Source organism: Perognathus longimembris, chromosome 3, assembly GCF_023159225.1.
Source record: "Perognathus longimembris pacificus isolate PPM17 chromosome 3, ASM2315922v1, whole genome shotgun sequence".
In the NCBI taxonomy this organism is placed as follows: domain Eukaryota; kingdom Metazoa; phylum Chordata; class Mammalia; order Rodentia; family Heteromyidae; genus Perognathus; species Perognathus longimembris.
Genome location: NC_063163.1, coordinates 72,954,331 through 72,970,693, shown reverse-complemented (window position 1 = coordinate 72,970,693; position 16,363 = coordinate 72,954,331). Strand labels below are relative to the sequence as shown.

The following is a 16,363-nucleotide window of genomic DNA, read 5'->3' as shown; positions in this document are numbered from 1 at the left end:
TAGGTTTATGGGTTTGCATGAAGGGGCTGGAGGGGTGTGTATGTGGATGGATGTTGCATGGGAGTGACACAGGGTGCCTGTCCTGGCTAGCACATGTGTGTGCGTGTGTGTGTGTAAGGTGGAATGTGTCTCATTCTGTTTGCATGTGTGCAAGAGTCACACAGGCCATGGGACAGTCACCACAAGGCCCCAGGTGATTTTACAGCCATTTATTTGTGCTCCAGTGAAGTAGAAAAAGAAACATTAAAAACAAAACAAACAAAAAGTGCTTGCGTTCGAAACACCGCTTGTCACATCCACAGACGCCAGTCACAGCAAACCAAACCGCGCGTGTCCCCTGCGTCTCCGGGCATGCAGTTTGCACCTGCTGTTGGGGGGGTGGGCGGGGGCAGGCCCAGCCTGGGCTCTGGGGGGTGGGGCTTCATTTGTGGGGTTGGAGGGGAGCCTTTGATCCCAGGGTGGGGAGTACCCACTTGTGAGGGCAGTGGGGAATAGCTGGAATCACTTTGCTGTGGACGTTTGGGGGGACACCATGCAGCACTACAGGGAGGCTGGTCCCCACTCTGCCCCTTGCAGATTGCTGCCCCCCCCCCCCCGCCCATGGAATCTGCTCTTCCCAAACTGTAACCCTGTAGGCAGGGGGTCGGGTGAAGCCATGCAGGAGGAGGGGGGGGTCTGCTGGGCCCCTGCTGGGTCCAGCCAAGAATAGCAGCAGCCTCCCTTGGGAGGGGACCCTCCTCCCCCTCCCCCTCTTAGGCAGAGTTGTAGTAGTTGTGCGGGTGGTGGTTGTGGGTGGGCTCCCCCAGCTCTGGGTAGTCAGGTGTCAGGCAGTATTTGGGGTCGTAGACCTGGCGTGGCAGCCCGTACACAGTCATGCCCCGCTGGGACGCCCCCTTGTTGCTGCCCATCTGGAGGCTGACGTTCAGCGTGTCGCAGTGTTCCATGCCCAGCCCGGGCTCGAAGATCTGCCGCTTAGTCCCGGGCGCTGTCATGCCAGCCTGTGGAGGGCAGAGCGGTCGGTCCGCAGAGGAGGGGGGACAATGAGGGAGGGGGAGCCGGCCGGCGTGCTGGGACAACCCCGCACTCACCTGGCTGGCTCCTTTATTGGTGCCCATCTGCAGGCTGATGGTGGCCTGGTCCAGGGGCTGGTCAGTACCCAGCTTGGGGTCGTAGAGGTGGCGCCGGGTGCCATAGGCCGTCATGCCCTGCTGGCTGGCAAATTTGTTGGTGCCCATCTAGGAAGCCAAAAGGAGAATCAGACTGTGAGCCTCAGGGCTGCATGGGAAACTGAGGCACAGAGTGGCTACAGGGCTGGACCAAAGTCTCAGGCTCAAGTTCTGACTTGTGGCCTCATTCACCCCACAGGGCCAGGGTGAGCTGGCTTCTCCAGGCCTCCGCTTCAGAGTGCAGACAGGAGTGAGGGGGGAATATGAAAGGTGGTGGCGGCTGGGCTGTAGCTCAGTGGCAAAGTGCTTGCATAGCTAGTGCGATGCTCTGGGTTCAATCCCCAGTATCACCAAAAAAAATGGGGGGGGGGGCATCTGGCCTGTAATTAGTTATGGGGAATAAACTAATTCTTTTTGCTTTGCTTTGGATCAGTACTGGGGCTTGAACTCAGGGCCTGAGGCTCTTGCCTTATCCTCTCACCTGGCTTTTTTTTTGGTGAGGATACTGAAGCTTGAACTCGGGGCCTGTGCACTATCCTTTAGCTTTTCCACTCAAGGCTGTTGCTCTACACTTGAGGCACAGCTCTGCTTCCAGTTTTTTGATGATTTCATTGGAGATAAGACACTCCTGGGCTTTCCTGCCCAGGCTGGCTTTGAACTACAGTAACTACGCTTCTCAGATCTCAGCCTCCTGAGTAGCTAGGATTACAGGCACCAGCAATCAGCCTTCAGCTTGCTTGGCTTTTTTTTTTTGCCAGTCCTGGGGCTTGAACTCAGGGTCTGAGCAATGTCCCTGGCTTCTTTTGCTCAAGGCTAGCACTCCAACACTTGAGCCACAGCGCCACTTCCAGCTTTTTCTATATATGTAGAGCTTGGGAATCGAACCCAGGGCTTCATGCATTCTAGGCAAGCACTCTACCACTAAGCCACATTCCCAGCCCCCTCCCTTTTTTTTTTTTTTGCTCAAGCTTCATGCTCTACCACTTGAGCCAGCTCTACTTCCAACTTTTTGCTGGCCAATTGGAGCTAAGACTCTCCTAGGTTTGTCTTTCCAGGCTGGCTTTGGATCACAAGCCTCAGATGACAGGCGTGCGCCCCCAGGGCTCGGCTGGTCCTCAAAGCGGCCCTCTGGGCTCCGGCCAGCTGGTGAGTAAAGGTCACACCTGCAGTCCAATGATATTCCGCCCTTCTCTTAGCTTCTCAGGTTCAAATTTCCGCTCTTGCTTCTCAGCATATTTCACCCCCACGTTCACCTTGTTTCCTTTTGTCTTGGCCTGGCAGGGACAGAGGGCCACGGATGAGAGGCCCCACTCGCATGGGGGGGCTCCCAGGTGGAGCTGTTCCCCAACCCCAGCTGTGCCCCCTCCTCCCCCCCCCCGGCCCTGGCACTCACCATGCTGGCCAGAGCCAGGAGCGTGGACTGCACCTGCGTGTGGTTGGTGTTCTCAAACAGGTCATTGGCCTCGAAGATGTCGTGCGGTTTCACCCCATACTTAGTGATGGCTTTGATGAAGTTGCCGATGTTCTCCAACTGTGGGGACAAAGGCAGATCGGAAGGGAGAGGCGAGGGGTGGAGGGGCTTGGGAATCCGGGATTGAAGGAAGCTGACTTTAGCTTACCTGGTGCCAGTTTTGGGTGGACTCGTTCACCTTCTTCACAGAGCCCGGCTGGAGCTTATTGATAAATCTTTAATAAAGAGAAAGTGATCTGGGTAGAAGAAGCAAGGCTGAGCCTGGCATCTGAGCTAGTCAGGAGGTTGAGAGCTGGAGGATCATAGTTCAAAGCCAGCCTGGGCAGGAAGGGCTATGAGACTCTTTCTATCCAGTGAACTACCAAAAAGCCAAATGTGCAGCTGTGGTTAAAGTTGTAGAGTGCCACCCTCGAGCAAAAAAGCTCAAGGACAGCATCCAGGCCCTGAATTCAAGCCCCACATCTGGCATAAAAAAGGAAAAGGCCAGGCAGGGAATATGGCCTAGTGGCAAAGTGCTCGCCTCCTATACATGAAGCCCTGGGTTCGATTCCCAAGCACCACATATATGGAAAAAGCCCAAAGTGGCACTGTGGCTCAAGTGGTAGAGTGCTTGCCTTGAGCAAAAAGAAGCCAGGGACAGTGCTCAGGCCCTGAGTTCAAGCACCAGGACTGACACAAAAATAAAAAAGGAAAAAGTCTGGCTGACTTTTAGGTGACTGTGAGTGTAGGTGATAGATTAGAAGAAGCCAAATGCAGGAGGAGCTTGATCCAGAACACCAGTCAGGCAGCCCCTGTGGGACCTCATCACTGTGTTCTCCTGGGAGTCGCCTCACAGCCTCCCACCTCAGTATCGTCTTTACTTTATGTATTTTTACCAGGTACTAGAGATGAAACTCAGGGCTCAGAGCTTGCGCCACTGCTGGAGCTCAGCCCTCAGCTCTGTTATTTGATTTTTTTTTTGTCAGTCCACTTGTACCATAGCACCACTTCTTGGCTTTTTCTGGGTATATGGCACTGAGGAATCGAACCCAGGGCTTCATGAATGCTAGGCGAGCACTCTACCGCTAAGCCACATTCCCAGCCTGAATTTGGTTTTGAGATAATAGGTTTGGTAAATTTTGCCCAGACTGGCCTCAAGCTTGAGATCTTCCTTCCTCTGCATCCTGAGTAGCTGGGATTATGGGTGTATACCACCATGCTTGCCTTCAGTGGCCTTTTGATTTTTTTAAATTATTTATTTCTTTAAAAAATTTTTCTTGTGAAAACATCAGAGAGTCCACATGGACCTCTTGTCTTTCTTTCCTTCTTCTCTTTCTCCTTCTTCCTCTTCTTTTGCCAGTCCTGGAGCTTGAACTCAGGGACTAAGTCCCTGGCTTCTTTTTGTGCAAGGCTAGCACTCTACCATTTGAGCCACAGTGCCACTTCTGGCCTTTTCTGTGTATGTGGTGCTGAGGAATCGAACCTAGGACTTCTGCCAGTCCTGGGGCTTGAACTCAAGGCCTGGGCACTATCCCTGAGCTTCTTTGCTCAAGGATGGTGCTCTATCACTTGAGCCACACCACCACTTTGGCTTTTTTTCATTAGTTTATTGGAGATAAGAGTCTCACAGACTTTCCTGCCTGGGCTTGCTTTGAACTTCAATCCTCAGATCTCAGCCTCCTGAGTAGCTAGGATTATAAAAAATAAGAGTTGGGAATGTGGTTTAGTGGTAGAGTGCTTGCCTCCCATATATGAAGCCCTGGGTTCGATTCCTTAGTACCACATAAACAGAAAAAGCCAGAAGTAGGACTGTGGCTCAAGTGGTAGAGAGAAAGCCTTGAACAAAAGCAGCTCAGGGACAGTTCCCAGGCCCTGAGTTCAAAACCCAGGACTGGCAAAATAAATAAATAAAACTAAAAATAAATAATAAGCCAGGCAATGGTAGCTCGCACCTGTAATCCTACCTACTCAGAAGGCTGAGATCTGAGGATCACAGTTGGAAGTCAGCCAAGGCAGGAAAGTCCATGAGATTCTTATCTCCAAATAACTGCCAAAAAAAAAGCTTCATGTGGAGGTGTGGTTCAACTGAGAGAGCACTTGTCTAATAAGTGCAGCGAGGCAGGTTATAATTCAGAATACCCCCAGTGGCCAGGCATCATTGGCTCATGCCTGTAACCTTGAGACAGTACCTGGGTCCTTAGTTCAAGTCCCAGAAGGGACACACACATACAAAAAAAAAAAAAAGAAAGAAAGAAAGAAAATTTCAAGGTGGGGCCAAGCACGTTGGCTTACTGTGTAATCCCAGCTACTCAGGAGACAGAGGTAAGAAGATGGATCCAAGGCCTGCTCTGGCAAAGCAGGAGACACTATCAGAGAAAAAAATTAAAAGCAAAAAGATAGGAAGCATGGCTCAAGTAGTAGAACACCCAGCATGAGGGCCTGGATTCAAACACCAGTACTACAAATAAATAAAACAGAATTGCCTCCAGAATAAGATACAAACTCCTTGTTTGATTAAAGCCCACCTGCATTTCATTCTCTACCTCCCTTCACTTCCCTTCAGTTGCTTACTTGGTGATCTCCTACCTCAGGACCTTTGCACTTGCCAAAAGTTCTGCCTCAACAATGCTCACATCTCCTTCTTCCCTCCCTTCATCCAAAGTCAACTCAAACATTACTTTCTAGACCAGTCTATAAGAAACAGCACCTATCCTGCCCCCCAGCTTCCTATCACTCTTCATCCCCTATCCTCCCCACAAACCCCCTCCCCCTAGGTACTGTTTCCATCTGATCCTATTTGATTGATGTTCCCCTTTGGAACTATAGTTCCTTCTCTGTTTCCACTGGTGCCATTTTAGCTCACGGTACCGATGCTCCGACTGGATGCCTCCACAGGGTAGAGTCTCCATAATTGTGTGTTGTACAAATAGCTGAATGTTTGTTGGTTGGTTAGTGACATACTTTGTTTTGTTTGTTTTTTAGTGCTGGTACTGGGGTTTGAACTCTGGTTCTCATGCTCTCATTTGGCATTTTCCTTGCAGCAGGTGCTTTGCCACTTGAGCCACAGCTCTACTACTGGCTTTTTGGTGGCTCACTCCTATAATACTAACATCTTTTTTTTTTGTATGTTTGTTTGCCAGTCTGGGGGCTTGAACTCAGGACCTGAGCACTGTCTCTGGCTTCTTTTTGCTCAAGGCTAGCACTCTTCTACTTGATCCACAGCGCCACTTCTGGCTTTTTCTATATATATGGTGCTGAGGAATCGAACCCAGGGCTTCATGCATGCCAGGCAAGCACTCTACCACTAGGCCATATTCCCAGCCCCTCGATACTAGCTTCTTAAGAAGCTGAGATCTGAGGATCACTATTTAAAGTCAGCTAGCATAGTAAAAGTCCATGAGACTTTTTTGAGGGTCTGTTTTGAGACTTGAACTCAGGGCCTGGGTGCTGTCCCCGAGCTTCTTTTGCTCAAGGCTAGTGCTCCACCATTTGAGCCACAGCACCCCTTCCAGAGTCTCACAGACTTTCCTATCCTTGCAGGCTTCAAGCCATAATCCTCAGATCTCAGCCTCCAGAGCAGCTAGTTGTGGAGCCACCCAGCACCCGGCCATGAGACTCTTATCTCCAATGAATCACCAAATAAGCTAGAAATATCGCTGTGGCCTAGGTGGTAGACCACTAGCCTTGAACAATAAAGCTCAGGGGCAACGTCAAGGCCCTGAGTTCAACCCCCAGGAATAGCATGGCGGCGGGGGGGAGTGGAGGGAGAGAGGGAGATGGAGAGGGGAGAGTGTCTCATGAACTCTTGGACCTAGGCTGGCTTTAAATCTGGATCCTCAGATGTCAGCCTCCTAGTGTCTGGGATTACAGGTGTGAGCCATGGGCACTGGGCTCATGGATTGGTTTGGTGTGGCCTTGTGTGTTCTAAACTGCACCCCAAGACCCTGGCACTGTGTTTTCTGAGGCCTGAGTGGCCCTCCTCTGTTACCCCCTATTTGTTCCTGAAGCCCACCCCACTCTTCCTCCCTCCCTGCACCTGGGGCTCGGCAAGGGGGCTTAGGCGAGGCCTTCTCATTCAGCACGCTTTCCAAGGAGGGAGAGCACTGGTTCTCACAACATCATCGCCCCGGGCCCTGGGTCAGACTCACAGTGCAGGCAGTGAGTTTTCTGCTCCCCTAGCAATATGGTTCTCTCTCCATGCTTTTTTGGGGGGAAGGGTACTGAAGTTCGAACTAAAGACCTTGCATTTGCTAAGCAGGTATGCTACTTGAAACACCAGATCCAGGGTCTAGAGGGTCTCAAGTTTTTGCCCAGGGCCAGCCTTAAACCCCAAGTCTCCTATGCCTCCTGCATATCTTAGCATATCTTAGATTACAGATATGAACCACCACATCTGACTTAGTCTTTTGTTTTTTGCCAGTCTTGCCTGGCTTGAACTTATGGCCTGGGCTTCTTTTCGCTCAAGGCTAGCACTCTGCCACTTGAGTCACAGCGCCACTTCTGGCCATTTATGTATATGTGGTGCTGGGGAATCGAACCCAAGGCTTCAAGTATAAGAGGCAAGCGCTCTTGCCACTAGGCCATATCCCCAGCCCCAGAAGAAGGGTCTTATAGAGACTTTTCTGCCCAGGCTAGCTTCAAACCTCAGTTTTCAGATCTCAGCCTCCTGAGTAGCTAGGATTATAGGATTATAGGTGTGAGCCACTGGTGTCCAGTCTGCCTTATTCTTTAAGATGGGAGTCTATAACTTTTTGCCTTACAGCCATGATCCTCCTAATGATAGCCTCTCAAGATGCTTGGATTAGTCACGAAACACATCCTGTTTGGCTATAAAGGGGTGCAATGGAGCTTCTCACAAGGCTGAGATCTGAGGGTTTCAGTTCAAAGCCATCCCAGGCAGGAAAGCCTATGAGACTCTTATCTTCAATGAACCAGCAAAATGCCCAAAGTGGAGCTGTGGCTCAAGTCATAAAGCTCTAACCTAGTGTGGCATAAACCAAGGGACAGCACCCAGACCCTGATTTCAGCCTCAATACCAGTACTACATAAATCAACAGGCATACAGATGGGCCAGCCGGGCTGTGCACACCTGTAATCTCAGCACTCAGGGGATGGAGGCAGGAGGATGGTGAGTCCTGGGCCAGTCTGGGCTGCCTGGTGGTTATTATCCACTACAAGGGATTGGAGTTTATATAAAGCGGGCCTTTGAGGAGGCGGAGGTGCAATGTAGAAATGAGCATCCAGGTTTTATGGGGCAGCAGGGTCTGACTCCAAGAGAACCCCTACTTACTCGCAAAGGATGATGCCGTCTTTGAGGCCATCCATGAAGTTGTTGCCTATGCGCCGGCCCGTCACCCCTTCTATCCACTCCCTCAGCTCCTGTTCGCGGCGGTGATCATACTTCTGGGCCAGCTGGGGGGACACAACACATGCAGAGCTTTGTGGGTTTTCTTTTTGCCAGTCCTGGGGCTTGAACTCAGGGCCTGACCACTGTCCCTGGCTTCTTTTTGCTCAAGGCTAGCATTCTACCACTTGAGCCACAGCGCCACTTCTGGCTTTTTCTGTGTATGTGGTGCTGAGGAATCGAACCCAGGGTTTCATGCATGGGAGGCAAGCACTCTACCACTAGGCCACATTCCCAGCCCCCATGCAGTGCTTTTGGGATTCCCAAGGTCCAGATCACCTCTCCCAGCCATTCCAACTAAGGCAATCCTCATCACCCCCACCCCCGTCCATGGGGGAGCTGGGCAAGGCTGAGGGCCAGGGAGGTGGCACCTGCCCAGGGGGCCATTCCGGGCATTTTGAGGTTTGGCTCCAGAGAATGTAGTGAGGAGTGGGGGAGTCTGACAATGATTCTTGGGGTGGGAGGGCCTGGGAGGAGGCGCCTGGCCTCCTGGTTCATGCTCCAAGACAAACTTGGGGCTTTGCTTCCTCTAGCCCTGCCTCATCACCCCTCCCTTTAAGAAAAAAAAAATGGGGCACCTGAAGCTAGTGTTCGCAGAGGACCCTAGGCCCTTATACCTCTCTATCTTTGAGAATCCACCCCTGCCTTCACCCCAAAGGGGCTTTGCTTCTGGGTTCACAAGAAGGGTCCTGCCTTCGGCTCATTTCTGACCCCTCTGGGGCTGTGTTTCTGTCCCTCTCCCCAGCCCCTCTCTTCTCTCTCTTCCTGTCCCCCACTGACCCTGGGTCTCTGGGTCCCCATGTCCAGCTGTGGGGTTCACTCAGCCCCTTGTAGATCAATTTGTCCAGCTCTGCCTCCAAGACCCCTTGTTCTGGGGGGTGAAGGGAGCAAGCACCTCAGTTCCCCCTTCTGGGCTCCCTCGGGGGAGGGAGGGAGGCCCTTTGTCCCGGTTGTGGGGGAGGAGAAAGGGGAGGGAAGCCCCTCACCTGGCCCAGGCCCTGCGACCCCCCCCTCCCCACCAGCCTGGCTTTATAAAGTGAACCGGCCCTTATATAGCTCAGCCTGCTTCCCCAAGGCCGCCTTATAAGGCGCGACGGCTCTGGGAGACACTGGGGCCGGCGCTGGGGGAGGGGGCGGCGCTGCCATCTGCCTCTCATCTGATCTCCCCCCCATTCCCTTCTCACCCCCCAAACCCCCAAATCCCAGACTCCAGGATTCCTCTCTGTGAGACCCTGGGACAAATCACACACACACACACACACACACACACACACACACACACACACGCATGCATGCCCACCACACAGACAGCCCCAGCCAAACCTCAGTGTTCCTTTCTGTGAAATGGGCCCTCGGTCCCCCTTGTTCCAGTAGAAAAACTGATGGGATCCTAGGATGGTGGGGGGAGCTGGGAAGGTTTAGGGTTCCAGCTCCTACTCCCACCTGCCTTAGATGACCTCAGATCCTCACTGCTTGCCTGTCTCGCCAGCATCAGCCTCAGTTTACTTATCTAGAGCCTGGAGAAAGCATGCCAGTATCTTTGGGGATCCAGAGCTAGGAGTCTTCCTTTGTGGGGCTTCTGAAACTTCCACTCCCTGATGTCCTCCCCAGCTAGGTGAGGGTCCCTTCACCATCTCCCCAACTGTTCTTCCTTCCCAGGGACCCCAGCTCTAAAGCACTGCCCCCCGCAATTTCTTTATCCCCACCATACTCTCCAAGAACACACAAAGTTGCTGGAGGATTTGGATCAAGGGTTGATCTTTGCAAAGTAAGGCAGTGCTCACTTCTGTTTTTATGGGGAGGCTAAGGTGTTCCCTTTCCATCCCTCCTTCCCTCCCACCCCCCAAAGTAGCTTAGGGCTCTGGGATGCTCACCAAGCAGGGAGCAGTCATTACCCCTCATCCTCCTTTCAGAAGTCACAGGAGATATGCAAGAAGGGGCTCAGGGAACCCCAAGTGTGACAGGTTGTGGGGGCCAGGCGCACAGTCCCTACATCCCTACCTTGTTCTTGACCTCAGCAGACAGCCCGTAGGCAGGGCCTCGGTTGAAGTGAGCGGAGGACATGGTGCGCAGGGGGGACCCACAGGACCAGGGCTGCCCGGCTGACAATCCGTCTGCGCTCGCTTCCCTCCTCACACGTTTTTGAAGCTGCCGGAGCTGCCCGGGTCTCTTCCAAGGCCGTCCCATTGGACTCAGGCGCCTGCCAAGAGGCGGGGCGCCCCTCACCTTGGCCACCCCCCCTTCGTGATGTCAGGGCCTTGGTATTGAGAACTGATTATGTCATTGTTTCCGCCCCATGGGGCGGGGGGGGGGGCGGGGGGAAGCAGCCTGCATTATTCTAGGAGGGGGTCATGGGTCAGGCAAGGCCAGCTTTCTTCAGGCCCCCCCGCTGGTCCCAGACTGTGTCTATCTCTGAGGTCAGCCTGGTTGTTTGTCCCTCTGGGGTCCTGGGGAGAGACTTTCTTGGACTTAGCTCCAGATCCCAAGGAAAGTCTCTTCTCTCTAAGTATCTACTGTCTCATCTATAAAATGGGTAGATACAGATAGATGATGGATAGATAGGAGAGACGGTAGATAGAATAAACAGTAGAATAGAGGATAGACTGACAGATATATAGGGTAGATAGGATAATAGATATAATCGATGACTGGTAGAACAAGAGATAGGATAGACAGACAGACAGACAGATCTAGGCACTGGTAGCTCATGCCAGTAATCCTAGCTACTCAGGAGGGTGAGTTCTGAGGCTCACAATTCAAAGCCAGGCAAGTCCATAAGATTTTCTCTCCAATTCACCAGCAAAAAGCCAGAAAGAAATGTGCCTCAAGTGGTAGAGTACCAGGCTTGAGCAGATAAAAGCGTCAAGAGATAGTGCCCACGCTGGGCACCTATAGCTCACACCTATAATCCTAGCTACTCAGGAGGCTAAGATCTGAGGATCAAGGTTCAAAGCCAGCTCAGACAGGAAAGTCCATGAGACTCTTATCTCCAATTAACCAGTGCAAAACCGGAAGTGGAGCTGTGGCTCAAAGTGTTAGAGCACTAGCCTTGAGTGCAAAAGCTTAGGGACAGAAGTCAGGCCCTGAGTTCATGCCCCATGACCAACAATTAAAAAAAAAAAAAAGAGGGGTTGGGAATGTAGCTTAACAGTAGAGTGCTTGCCTAGCATGCATGAAGCCCTGGGTTCCATTCCTTAGTACCACATACATAGAAAAAGCCGGAAGTGGTGCTGTGGCTCAAGTGGTAGAGTGCTAGGAGCAAAAAGAAGCCAGGTGCTCAGGCCCTGAGTTCAAGTCCCAGTACTGGCAAAAACAAAACACCAAAAAAAAGGAATGGAAGAAGCAAAGATCCTGGATTTATCTTCCCCACTCACCTGGAGGTCACCTGAGCAAAGGGGTGATTATGTTATCAGGTTCTGGGTCATAAACACCCCTGGAACCTATCTGCAGATGTGTGTGTGTGCACGAGAACTGATAATAGGGCTAGAACTCAGAGCCTGGCACTGTCCTTCATCTTTTCTCCTCATAGCTGGAACCCCTACCACTTGAACCACAATTCTACTTCTGGCTTTTTTTGTTTTGTTGTGTGCCAGTTATACCTGCAGCTTGAACTTGAGGCCTGGGTACTGTCCTCGAGCTGCTTTTGCTCAAAGCTAGCGCTCTACCACTTGAACCACACACAGCTCTACTTCCAGCTTCTTTGGTTAGTTTAGTGGAGATAAGAGTCTCATGGACTTTCCTGCCAGGGCTGGCTTTGAACCCTGATCCTCAGATCTCAGCTTCCTGAGTAGCTAGGATAACCGGTGTGCATCACCAGTGCTGGACTGCAGCCCCTTCTTGCCAGCTCTCACCCCTGGACCACAGGGGGAAGATGCCGCAGCAACATCACATAACATCTGTCAAGTCCAAGATGGCACATCAGAAACTGCTAGCCACTAATGATGTGGTAGGGACATGCAATTCGCTGGTCACATGCCAACGGTACAGTGATGGTATGCCAACAGGAGAACAGCCTCCCCTGCCCTTCTTTTTTTTCTTCCTTTTTGTTTTGCAGTGTTGAGGATTGAACCTAGAGCATCTCAGATACTAGGCAAGCATTCTACTTTTTTTGGTTGTAGGGCTTGAACTCAGGGCCTGTGCACTGTTCCTGAGCTCTTCTGGTCAAGGCTAACCCTCCTACCACTCGGAGTCATGGCTTCCTTTCCAGTGTCCTGGTGGTTAATCAGAAATAAGAATCTCATGGACTTTCTTCCCCGGACTGGCTTTGAACTGTGGTCCTCAGATCTCAGCCTTCTGAGTAGTTAGGATTATAGAAGTGAGCCACCAGCACTCTGCAATCACAACCCTTTTAAAATTTTATTTTGAAATAGGACCTCATTAAATTTCCCAGGCTGACCTCAAACTCCTTTTTGTTGTTGTTGCTGTTTGTCCTAGGGCTTGAACTTAGGGCCTGGGTGCTATTCCTCAGTTTTTCTACTCAAGGCTAGCATTCATTGATCCATTTATTCCACTTCCAGCTTTTCTTTTCTTTTTTTTTTTTTTTTTTTTTTTTTTGTTTCTTTGCTGGTCCTGGGGCTTGAACTCTGGGCCTGGGCTTTGTCCCTGAGCCTCTTTGTGCTCAAGGCTAGCACTCTACCACTTGAGCCACAGCACCACTTCCAACTTTTTCTGAGTAGTTTATTGGAGATGAGGCTCATGGGTACTGGGAATGTGGCTTAGTGGTAGAGTGCTTGCCTAGCATGCATGAAGCCCTTGATTTAATTCCTCAGCACCACATATATAGAAAAAGCCAGAAGTGGTTCTGTGGCTCAAGTGGTAGAGTGCTAGCTTTGAGCAAAAAAGAAGCCAGGGACAGTGCTCAGGCCCTGAGTTCAAGCCCCAGGACTGGCAAAAATAAAAATAAGGGGCTGGGAATATGGCCTAGTGGCAAAGTGCTTGCCTCGTATACATGAAGTCCTAGGTTCGATTCCTCAGCACCATATATATAGAAAAAAGCCAGAAGTGGCGCTGTGGCTCAAGTGGCAGAGTGCTAGCCTTGAGCAAAAAGAAGCCAGGGACAGTGCTCAGGCCCTGAGTCCATGTCCCAGGACTGGCAACAAAAAAAAAAAAAACAAATAAACAAAAATAAAAAATAAAAAGAGTCTCATGGACTTTCCTTTCCAGCCTTTGAACCCTGATCCTCAGATCTCAGCCTCCTGAGTAGCTAGGATAACGGGCATAAGCCACCAGTGTTAGGATGGTGCCTCAAATTCTTGATCCTCTTGTCTTGGCCTCCCAAGTAGCTGGGATTACAGGCATAACCCATGACACCCAATGTTCACAACTTTTCTGACAGGTCCATTTCAACGTGAGACCACATAACCACTCAGTCCTCACCACACCCTCTTAGGCGGACCCTGTAAGAACATACCAGCCTTTGACAGAAGGGGAAACTGAGTCCTTGGGGAGGGAAATCATTTTCCCTAGGGATATGGCTTGCTGGTGGCAGAGCAGAATTTAAGCTCAGGTCCTTTCTCCCAGGGAGGGTTTCTCAACCTGGGCACTGTTGGAGGGGGTTGCATAAAGTGGTGTAAGCAGCACCCCTGGCCCTTGTCCCCTGGGGATGGTGAGTAGGTCTCCATTTGAGCCTCACTGGGCTAAGGACACAGGTTAAGGATGACAGGGCCTCACCACGGCCCTAACAGTCCTATATGAGGCAAGGGAAGACTTGGCATTATCAGCTTCAATATTATATAGAGAGCTTAAGGCCTACTCCTTCTATTCCTCTTGAATTTTAAAAGTCAGGCGCTTGTGGTGACAGTCAGCTGTTTGAAGGTGGCAGGGCTCGGGTTCCATGTACCCATGCCAGCCTCCAGCTTCCCAACCACAGGTCGTTTTTGCGCATGTGCGGGGGCCCGCGCCTGCCCACCGCCCCCTAGCGGCCGCGGCTGGGAGAGTGCGGCGGTGGGCGTGGCCTGGCGTGCGTCCGGACGGCGGTGACGTCACGCGCTGACTCAACCGGCTCGGGCTCCCGGGCCGGTGGCCGCTTGGCCATTTATAGACTGGGCTCCGGCTCTGAAGTCACCGCGCAGGCACGACGGGGGCGGAGTGGGGGGGCAGCGCCGGGCTCACCCCGGAACGGGCAGCTCTTCCTAGGGCTAACCAAGCTAGCCACGCGTCTCCAGTCTCTCTTGCCTTTCTTTTTTAAATTTAATTTCATTGTCAAAGTGATGTGCAGAGGGGTCACAGTGACACACATAATGCAGGGAGTACATTTCTTGTCATACCTGTCACCCTCCCTCCCCCGTTTTTCTCCCACCTTCCCTCTTCCACCCCCCCCCCCACACCTTGCCTTTTGTCTCTCCATCACTGTCGTGATGTAGTCGCTTGATGTCAGTGTGGACATTTTGACTCAGTTTCTCCCTGTGTCACTGTCAGGTAGATGGAAGTAGAGGCAGGAGCTTCACAGATAACCAGTGCCATCCCTAGGGCCGAGCCAAGGTAATCAAGAATCGCTCCTGTGCCAACTACTCGGCTCTGCCTGGCATTTTCGAGGTCCTAGCCCCTCTGTGCCTCAGTTTCCCATCTAAATGTGGGGTCTTGCAAGAAACAAGGTTTGACCAGGCTGGTGGAGCCAGGAATGTCTCAAAGGAAAATCCTGACACCTCTCCCCGCAGGATTCCCTTAGTACATTCCCACCTCAGGGCCTTTGCACTGGCAGTTCCTGCCATCTGGAAACCTTTTCTGCAAGATGCTTGCATGGCCACTCTGGTGGTTCATGCCTGTAATCCTAGCCACTAGAGAGGCTGAGAACTGAGGACCATATAGTTCAAAGCCAGCCTGAGCATAAAAGTCCAAGAGACTGTGTGTGTGTGTGTATGTATGTGTGTGCATATGCATGCCTGGTCCTGTCCCTGAGCCTCTTTGTACTCAAAAACAGCACTCTACCACTTGAGCCACAGCACCACTTCTGGCTTTTTCTGATAAGTTTATTGGAGATAAGAGTCAAACTGTGATCCTCAGATCTCAGCTTCCTGAGTAGCTAGGATTACCAGAGCCTGGCTTCCAAGAAATTTATCTGCAATGTAACCATTGAAAAATCAGAAGTGGCGGGGTGGCTCATCTCCCCCCATCTCCACCAAACTGCCAGTGAGATGGTGGGCAAGGGTGAGCTATCTACTGAAGTACTTGCATCTAGCAGTGGGTACTTTGATCTTAATGGAGATTCTGGGTTCAGTCCCTAGCACCTTCTACTGTTCTCAGTTCAGAAGTGCTGCAGATTTCACCAACATAGAACACAGATTAGACCCACTGTAATTACATCTATTCAATTAACTTTATTCTTGGGGGTTTGGGTATTAGCTTAAACTCAGGACCAGAGCACTAACCCCTAGCTTTTGAGCTCAAAGCTATAGCTCTACCACTTGAACCACAGCTCTACTTCCAGCCTTTTGCTGGTTCATTAGGGGTTAAGTCCTTCCAGACTTTCCTGCCCAGTCTGGCTTTGAACCAGATCCTCAGATCTCAGCTTCCTGAGTAGCTACAGTTACAGGTGTGAGCCACTGGTTTCTGGCCCTTCATTAGATCTCATTTCTTCTTTAGATTGCACTAGTATATCACAGTCCTTCAGCCTTTCAGGATTCTTGTGAGGGGCACTCATCAATTGTAGACTGCCTGCCTCTTAATTTAGTTTGTCTTGATTAGTCTGAGGTTTTTGCACTGCTGAGAAGGATGCCAGAGAGATGTTGTGACCTTTTCAGGGCGTCATCATGATGTCACTATGACTCATAGGTGGTGAGAGCAATCTCGACTAGTTGGTTAAGGTGGTGTCTGCCAGGCCCCTTCAATGTGAAGCTATTATTCATAGGGTTTTTTTTTTTTTTTTTTGCCAGTCCTGGAGCTTGGACTCAGGGCCTGGGCACTGTCCCTGGCTTCTTTTTGCTCAAGGCTAGAACTCTACCACTTGAGCCACAGCACCACTTCTGACTTTTTCTATATATGTGGGGCTGAGGGATCAAAACCAGGGCTTCATGTATGTGAGGCAAGCACTTTACCACTAGGCCATATTCCCAGCCCTCTTTTTTTGGGGGGGTGGGGGGGTGATTTAGTCATGAGGCTTTAACTGGACCTGGGTGCTGTCCCTGAACTCTTCAGTTCAAGGCTAGCACTCTACCACTTGAACCACCGTGCCACTTCCAGTTTTCTGGTGGTTAATTGGAGATAAGAGTCTTCTGGACTTTCCTGCCTGGTCTGGCTTCGAACTGTGATCCTCAGGTCTCAGCCTCTTAAGTAACTAGGATTACAGGCATGAGCCACCAGTGCCTGGCTTTTTTTTTTTTAAGCGATACTCTCATAGTTATGTGC

At 51.2% G+C, this 16,363-nt stretch overlaps 1 protein-coding gene across 1 annotated transcript; it reads right to left on the bottom strand.

Annotated features, from left to right (window-relative positions):
* Positions 1 to 202: 202 nt before the first annotated feature.
* Positions 203 to 10,153, bottom strand: Cnn1 (calponin 1). The gene is made up of 7 exons (XM_048342297.1): positions 10,022 to 10,153; positions 7,907 to 8,028; positions 2,786 to 2,852; positions 2,560 to 2,697; positions 2,330 to 2,440; positions 1,089 to 1,235; positions 203 to 998 (listed from the first exon to the last, which is right to left on the bottom strand). The coding sequence occupies exons 1-7, from the start codon at positions 10,082 to 10,084 to the stop codon at positions 753 to 755; spliced, it is 894 nt and encodes a 297-aa protein (XP_048198254.1). The 5' UTR covers positions 10,085 to 10,153; the 3' UTR covers positions 203 to 752.
* Positions 10,154 to 16,363: the final 6,210 nt, after the last annotated feature.

Coding starts and splice junctions, on each gene's coding strand:
- Cnn1 (XM_048342297.1), bottom strand. CDS start 10,084: ATGTCCTCCGCTCACTTCAACCGAGGCCCTGCCTACGGGCTGTCTGCT. Junction 8,029..10,021: donor CTGCTGAGGTCAAGAACAAG/GTAGGGATGTAG, acceptor GTGTCCCCCCAG/CTGGCCCAGAAGTATGATCA. Junction 2,698..2,785: donor CCACCCAAAACTGGCACCAG/GTAAGCTAAAGT, acceptor TTGTCCCCACAG/TTGGAGAACATCGGCAACTT.